Here is an 8,360-nt window from a genome sequence, read left to right as displayed (position 1 = left end):
CAGCCCAGGGCGGGCCGGGCCCTCTCAGGGGTGCGGGCTCGAGCCAGGCGGCCGCGGTCTCCCCGGCACGCGCGCGCCCGCACGCCAGCCACGCCTGCGGCCGGGCGGCCCGAGGACCGGGCGCGGGCACTTTTCAGCAGCTCGGCGGCCGCGCCGCTGCTGGGCCTCCTCCTAGGGCCGCCGCCGCCGCCCCCCGGAGCTGGATGACGGAGTCTTGAAAGACTTTCACCAAATATGGGCTGGGGCTGGAAACGTCCTGCGCCGCGCGCCGCCGGAAACCTCTAGTCCTGGCCACCGCGGCGACTCCGGGAGCGCGGGCCGGGCAGCCGGCAGGGGGCGGCGGGCAGCAGGCGGCCGGGCGCGTCCCGGTGCTCGGGCCCTGGATCTCTCCCCATCCCCACTGCCCGCCGTCTCCGCAGGGGTCCCGGGGGCGGCTGAGGCCTTCCCAGCGCCACTGCCACACAGTTCCCGCCGCCATCCCGGCCCTCTCCGGCTCTCCCTGCAGTCACTCGGGGTGGGGTGGGCTTGGGGGAGCGGAGGACAATAGGATGGCGCAGGGGCGCCACCTTAACGTTGGCCTTTCGCTGTCACAATAAGTTATGCTGTTCCTTAAGGTGGCTATAAAAGGTGGAGTTGTGAGACCGCCGAGTACCTCTGAGGACAAACGCACGCACACACACGGTTATTACAGGCACTCCCACCGTCCAAGGCAGTGTTTCTCAGGGTGTGAATCCCCGAACAAACAGCCTCAGCATCACCTCGGGACTGCTTAGAAATGTAACTAATAAGAAATTTGGGGGTGGGGCCAGTGGGGTCAGTCGTTTAACCAGCCCTCCAGGTGAGTCTGATGCGGGCCACAGTTTGAGAACCACTGGTCTAGGGCTAGGAAACCGGAGTCGCCAGGTTTAGGGTGATTATTATTCTCAGTTGCCGCCAGACAGTGAACCCTTCTTTTGGTGACCTAAAATTCCCTGGCATCAGTGGGCGAGAGACGTTCCCATCGCTCAGTCCAAAGCCAGGAGCTGAGAAGACAAGCAGCCCCTTCTCCCTGCCTTGCAGCCCAAGGAAACAAGGCGGCCCCTTATTCCCTCTTGGGGCTCCCAGAGAGGGAGGGAGAGAGGAAAGAGAGCAAAAGAGCCATGCAGAATTAGCACCGGAAGACACTTACCCGTGAACGTTTGCACATTTACCCTTCAATCTGTCAACGTGAACTGATCTGCAGCTCTCAGCAGAGGAGGGCAGAAGGCGATGGGACATCTGGGGTTTCGGACCTTCTTTGAGCAGGACTTGAGGAGCTGCTGTTCCTCTTGTCTGAGGCTGTCGGTTACTAGCAGTCTCACCAGGACATAGTATATAGAAAGGCTGTGTACACAGGTTACTCCCGTCTCTCCGGCTCCCCAGCGTCCTGGCCCAGTTTGCTGCAGTTTCCCACCCCCTCCCATCACACACCCCCTGCTTTAAATGGGCAGCTGACGGTGAGGTTCTGTAAGTTTCTCCTCTGGGGCAAACTCATCCTCCAAGATCCCCAGATGAAGTCCAGAAACAAATGCACACAACCCTTGTTAGAAAACTTTAATCTGATTTTTAAAGGAATCTCTGGAATGGTGTGTTTTTGAATGCTGTGCAGCAGACTGAGTCTCTTTGAGCCCCCTCCTCCACACACACACACACACACACACACACACGTGCACACATACACACACACACACACACACATACACACAAACTTCCATAAAGGAGCAAGGTATATACATAAGCCAGTTGGATCATCCACTGTAATTTTATTTTAGATTCTGATAGACAGATTGCGTGAAAAACAAGGAATTCCAAAGAATTTCCTGCTCTGGGAACAGAAGTTAAGTCTATATTTAACAACATTTGAAGCTGTCAAGAATGCTTTGTGGTTGGATAACAGAGGCAGAAAAATGTTAAAAACGCAGGCTACTGCTATACCCAAATATGGAAATATTGTTACGTCTGGTGTCTGATTCACCATCTGGAAATACTTACAACCATGAAGTCAAATAGAAGAGACGCCACAACAGAAGCCAGGAACGCTCCTCTCCATTCCCTCTTCGCCACCTCCTCCCACCCTGTACTGTACCTACTCACCCCATCCCCAGTCACTTCATTAAGAAGGAAACAGTAACGAAAGCTGAACACAGGAACACAACAAAACCGTTTTCTAAATAATAACTGATGAATTGGCTTGGGCAGGATGCAGGGCCTAGAACACCTGACAGTCTATTGTCTTGAAAAGTAAGTTCCCCACCCCACATGCCTCCAACAAAACCTTAGACATCCTGCTCCCTCTAGTAACAGCTTCTTAGGCTTCTGGAAGAGCACTTTTGAATGAATGAAACTTAACTCTTTCCTGCCACAGTTCTCTCCATTGGAGAGTGTTTTCATTGCAATAGCTTCTTATTGTGTTCATTAGAGTCATTCACAGAAAAGTCACACTGAAGGCCTTCTTCAGCAAGACTTCTCAGTCATTTACACTGAACAGCCCTAAACATCGCAAAGGACAAGGATTTCTCCCCGAGCACATATAAAAGGGAAACTGGCATAATTACTGTGTATGTTTTTATGAAAGTTACACAAGAAGATAGTTTTTTAAACTTTGAGGGAAGATTTGTCCATCACACTAACGGTATTTGAAGTTCAAGTAACTTGTTTTGTAGGAGGTCTTCTACTGAATGTGTTGCTGGTAGAATAGGGTAGAATAGGACCTTAAAATTGCTAACTTCTTTTTTTCTTTCTTTTTTTTTACTACAGAATATTACATCCTAAATCTCTTATTTCTCTTTACTTAGAGAGCAAAGCATTGCAATTCACTTGAAATGGGAGGCTTCTAAATGGTCCCAAGGAAAGGAGTTAAAAAGCCCCGCAAAACTTTCAGCGTCAAGGAGTCTGCTTTTTCCAGAGATCCACTGGGCACAATGGTGCTGGAATCTGGTTTGGTTTTGCAGTATATACAGGTGATGATCTCAATACAAATCACTCCACGGTGGTCCCCTCCGCTTCTGGCTGGCTGCTTAGTTAGCGTCGCCTCCCGCCCGCGGAGGGAGCCTGGAAGGGCTTACCCAGTCTCCCGCATCCGTGAGGAAGTGTAAGTCCGCCTCCCAGAGAGCTCCCTGCGTTCGTTTCCTCTCGGACTTCCAACCCAGGCAGTGGGCTGGAACTAAAGTGGGAACCTCCAAAAACAAACAAGTACGCATACCAAAAAGCGGAGGGGGCGGGGGGGGGGCGGTTGGCGGACGGGGGAAGACCTCTGCCTGGGAAACTGCCAGACGATGGGGGAAGTTGATTTTTTTTTCCCCTTCTCATTCATAAATGCCACCTCGGGTATTAATTTGCAATACACTTCACTTGTCCAATAAACACCATGCCAAAGATTTGGGACTTGATCCGAGCACGCTTCTATGAAGTCCTCAGATAGATTCCTGGCTCTCAGACACTCTCCCTCCCCGTTCGCCTCTCTCAATAGATAACTTGACTCTCACCTTCGCTGTAAACAAGCAAACAGTTCGCTGCCTCCCTGGGTGAGGGGTTCCAAGGCTGCCCAGTCAACTCGGCATCACCAAACAAAACGACTTTTGTTCCTCCCTCCAGGTCCTCCCACCCTCCCAATCCAGGCAAAGTTCTGAACTCGCCCCCCTCGGCCCTTCCACCTCCATCACCACCATCACTCCAAGAAGAGCCCTCCCCAATAGAAGTCGTTATTTAAAGTGGAAAAAACGGAAGATTGTTTTCTTGACGGGTCCAGGACAAAAAAAAAAAAAAAAAAAAAAGTGCAACGGAGCCAGGGGAGGCGCTTGGCAGGAGCCCGCGCCAACCAGCATTCCTGAGATGTTTGAGAATTCTGGAACGCGCAGACAGAGCCGACGTCACTGCAACACGCGGCGCCGCGGCCGGCCCGTATAAAAGGCGGGCTCTGGGCGCTGGGGCAGACCGCGAGCGAGAGCGCCCCCGAGCAGCATCCGCGCCTTCCGTCCCTCCCCGGCAAGGACCTCGAGAGAAGGACGCCCGCAGCCCGCTCGCCTGCCTGGCTCTCGCCTCCCCGCCGCCCGGCCCACAGCCCGGCCCACCGCCCGGCCCACCGCCCCAGCCGCGCCGGCCCGGCCGCTACGCACCGGTGTGTTGGCGTCTTTGCCTCCGCGCTCGCCCGGACCCCTCCTGCGCGCCACGATGAGCTCCAGCACCGCCAGGACGCTCGCCCTCGCCGTCACCCTTCTCCACTTGGCCAGGCTGGTGAGTTCTTTGGCCACCGCTTCCCCGTCCGCTCTAGCAGCCCCTTCGCCTTTCCCCAGATGGCCCGTGGCCGGAAAAGCTAGACTCGGAAGTTCGGCGGGGCGTTTCGGTGGAGCTCTTTCTTTAAGCCCGCCCTGAAGACGGGCCGGGGGGCCCTCCTGGCGTACGCAGCCGCCCGGGGTGGCCGGGCTGGACGGGATCAGAGACCCCCTGCCGCCCGGGTCAGACACCCCCGTCCCTTCCCGGGGCGTCCTTCCTGCGCACCGCGCCGAGCCTCACACGTGTCCTCTCCCCCTTCCAGGCTCTCTCCACCTGCCCCGCCGCCTGCCACTGCCCCCTGGAGGCGCCCAAGTGCGCCCCGGGAGTCGGGCTGGTCCGGGACGCCTGCGGCTGCTGTAAGGTCTGCGCCAAGCAGCTCAACGAGGACTGCAGCAAAACGCAGCCCTGCGACCACACCAAGGGGCTGGAATGCAACTTCGGCGCCAGCTCCACCGCTCTGAAGGGGATCTGCAGAGGTAAGATGCTTGTGGTTTGGCCCCTTTAAAAAAAGAATAGTCCCCGTAGTCCAAAAGTTTAGTAATTTTGCGACCATGTATGGTGATGCTTTGTTGTTGGTAGCTTGGCAGAAAGGCACATGATTTCAGCAGTCTGGAATGCAATTCAGTGTGTCTGGGCCCAACGAAAAGCGCATACGGAAAAGTGATTCCTGACTAACTTATTGTTCTGCTCTGGAGTCTCCGGGGAATCATAGGAAACTTTACCATCAATTGAATTTAGCAGCAGAAAATATGTCTGAGTTTCAGGCTGTCGTACGGAATCTTAACTTTATTCTCTTCTCCCTTTCTTTTTTGGTGCTCTTTGTAGCTCAGTCAGAGGGCAGACCCTGTGAATATAACTCCAGAATCTACCAGAATGGGGAAAGTTTCCAGCCCAACTGTAAACATCAGTGCACATGTATTGACGGCGCCGTGGGCTGCATTCCTCTGTGTCCCCAAGAACTCTCTCTCCCAAGCTTGGGCTGTCCCAACCCCCGGCTGGTCAAAGTTACCGGGCAGTGCTGTGAGGAGTGGGTCTGCGACGAGGATGGTGCCAAGGACCCCATGGACGACAGGGACGGCCTCCTGGGCAAGGAGCTGGCCTTCGATGCCTCGGAGGTGGAGTTAACGAGAAACAATGAATTAATTGCAATTGGAAAAGGCGGCTCCCTGAAGCGGCTCCCTGGTAAGTGAAGACTGAGACATTGTACTGAAACGCATTCCTAGTTTGAAACTTCAGAGAAATTGAGAACCTGAAGCTGTTTGTGTCGGTATGCCTCTGAGGAATCTTCCCTCTTGTTTGTCCCTCTAGTTTTTGGAATGGAACCTCGCATTCTGTACAGCCCTTCTTCACATGGCCAGAAATGTATCGTCCAAACGACTTCGTGGTCCCAATGCTCAAAAACCTGTGGAACTGGTATCTCCACACGCGTTACCAATGACAACCCTGAATGCCGCCTGCTGAAAGAAACCCGGATCTGTGAAGTGCGGCCTTGTGGACAGCCAGTGTACAGCAGCCTGAAAGTAAGTGCCTGCGGTGCCGTGTAGACTGGTCCCCTGGGTGAGATGGGAGCATCTCTTCCAAGAAAGAGAAACACTAACTTCCCTTCTCTTCTCTTTCTTACAGAAGGGCAAGAAATGCAGCAAGACCAAGAAATCCCCTGAACCGGTCAAGTTTACTTACGCTGGATGTTCGAGTATGAAGAAATACCGGCCCAAGTACTGCGGTTCCTGCGTGGACGGCCGCTGCTGCACGCCTCAGCAGACCAGGACCGTGAAGATGCGGTTCCGCTGCGAAGATGGGGAGACGTTTTCCAAGAACGTCATGATGATCCAGTCCTGCAGATGCAACTACAACTGCCCACATGCCAACGAGGCAGCCTTTCCCTTCTACAGACTGTTCAATGACATTCACAAATTTAGGGACTAAATGCTACCTGCGTTTTCCAGCACGAGGGCGGACAAAGTGGGGAGAGAAGAGTGTCAGCCTCATGGAGGCGTGGGTGGGGGCGGCGGGCTGAAGGGACTCATTGTAGAAGGGATGCACTGCTCATTCTTGAGTAGTATTAAGGTATTTCGAAACTGCCAGGTGTGCTGGTGCACATGGACACTAATGCAGCCGCAATTGGAGAATACTTTGCTTCATAATATTGGAGCACACGTTACTGCTTCATTTTGGAGCTTGTGGTGTTGATGACGTTCTGTTTTCTGTTTGTGAATTATTTGGTAAGCGTATTTTTCTCTAGGCTTTTTCCATTTCGGTTTTACAGTTGTAAAAGGTAATAAGATTAGTTGGACACTTAAAGACTCCATCCTTTGACAGAAGTAAATGGGAGGGGGGGTCCATCCCTTCCAGAAGGTGACACTCTGTGAGTGTCCATGAGAGGCAGCTATCTGCACTCTAAATTGCAAACAGAAATCAGGTGTTTTAAGACTGAATGTTTTTATTTATCAAAATGTAGCTTTCGGGGAGGGAGGGGAAATGTAATACTGGAATAATTTGTAAATGATTTTAATTTTATATTCAGTGAAAAGAATTTATTTATGGAATTAATCATTTAATAAAGAAATATTTACCTAATATCTGAGTTTATGGCATTCAGTATTTTTAGAGAATGTTCAAAACCATTGGGGACGATCTAGCTTATGCATTCAATCATTGAAACAGGATTTACTGAGTATCTACTTTGTACCAGGAACTGTTCCAGGTGCTTGGGATAGAGCAGGGAACTAACCTTTAAAAATCTGACAATGATTGCTTTTATATCTTCAGTAGAAAAAAAATCTTGGAATTTAGAGTAATCTGTTTTAAAAACATGTATTGAACACCGTGCATTGTACAAAGCACAAGAAGGAATCTGAAGCTAAGTTTGTGGTTTAAATAATAATGCTTTATTTTCATAAGAATTCAAAGCCTAAGGGTCTCCATCACCCAAACTCTTTGAGGTGGGTATAGTAGAGTCATTTATCATTTTAATCACTAGGTAATTGTGCAGGTCCCTTCGGTAGGGGAAACTTTAATGAAAACAGTCCATAACTCAGGCTGCCTACCTCAAAATCCATGGGCAAGATTAAGCATGGTTGGATAATGTGATATAAGGTCTCTTGTTTATAACTTTATATTTTTCTAATATTGTTCCTAAAACTTGGGAGAACGACTTAAAAATTCACCCATGGTTGGGATCAGAGAAAAAATCTTGGAATCCATAGGAGTCAGTTTGTTTTCACTGAATGAGCTTGAAGCAATGACTTGTGTTAATCCTAATAAGCTGATGATTAGGTAAACATACCGTTAAATGCAAAGGAATGCAAGGAATTTCAAGTACTTTTCCAATAGCGTGAGGACCACGCTACCCCACCCCCTTTCCTCTTTAGAATATAAGTTATACTGAGGTGGGGGGAGCAATTAGATTGAATTGGCTATCTAGAAGGTCAGAGGCTAGACGCAGAGCTTGCCTAAAAGGACCCGAATCGTAGGTCTAGGAGAGGTTGAGAAGGCTGTGTTAATGTTTGTGAAAATGCTGGTAGCTGGTTTTAGAAGAATCTACATCTTTAGAAAGCACTGACAATAAACCTTTTATAGAGAGAAGTTTTCCTTTCATCAACCCTCTTGGCTCCTGTTCAAATCCATAGTGAAATATATCAGTCTGCACTTTGTTAAGAGAGTACTTGAATTTTTAGGCAATAAGAGAAAGTGCTTTAAAAGGGGAGGAGGGGGACTGCTTCTGGGATCCTATAAGAGTGAGTTTTCAAAACAGTTTAATATTGATGCTCCATTAAGACCTACAGAAAAGCACTGCCTAAGCACCTGTTTTAGAGCCTTACTGAAATGCACAAAGGTTCATGTAAATGTGATAGTAAAATCTATGGGCAAATGTCTTCACTTTTTTTTTTTTTTTTTTTTTTGCAGTACACAGGCCTCTCACCGTTGTGGCCTCTTCCGTTGCGGAGCACAGGCTCCGGACGCGCAGGCCCAGCGGCCATGGCTCACGGGCCCAGCCACTCCGCAACACGTGGGATCCTCCCGGACCGGGGCACGAACCCGTGTCCCCTGCACCGGCAGGCGGACTCCCA

General features: G+C 50.8%; 1 protein-coding gene across 1 annotated transcript; it reads left to right on the top strand.

Annotated features, from left to right (window-relative positions):
* Positions 1-3,957: 3,957 nt before the first annotated feature.
* Positions 3,958-6,867, top strand: CCN1 (cellular communication network factor 1). Its single transcript, XM_060139637.1, has 5 exons — positions 3,958-4,251; positions 4,553-4,766; positions 5,116-5,472; positions 5,599-5,810; positions 5,914-6,867. The coding sequence occupies exons 1-5, from the start codon at positions 4,189-4,191 to the stop codon at positions 6,214-6,216; spliced, it is 1,149 nt and encodes a 382-aa protein (XP_059995620.1). The 5' UTR covers positions 3,958-4,188; the 3' UTR covers positions 6,217-6,867.
* The last annotated feature ends 1,493 nt before the right edge of the window (positions 6,868-8,360 follow it).

The sequence above is a fragment of the Lagenorhynchus albirostris genome, chromosome 2 (assembly GCF_949774975.1).
Source record: "Lagenorhynchus albirostris chromosome 2, mLagAlb1.1, whole genome shotgun sequence".
NCBI lineage: Eukaryota > Metazoa > Chordata > Mammalia > Artiodactyla > Delphinidae > Lagenorhynchus > Lagenorhynchus albirostris.
Note: the sequence above shows the minus strand (reverse complement) of the source record. Positions and strands in the feature narration are given on the sequence as shown.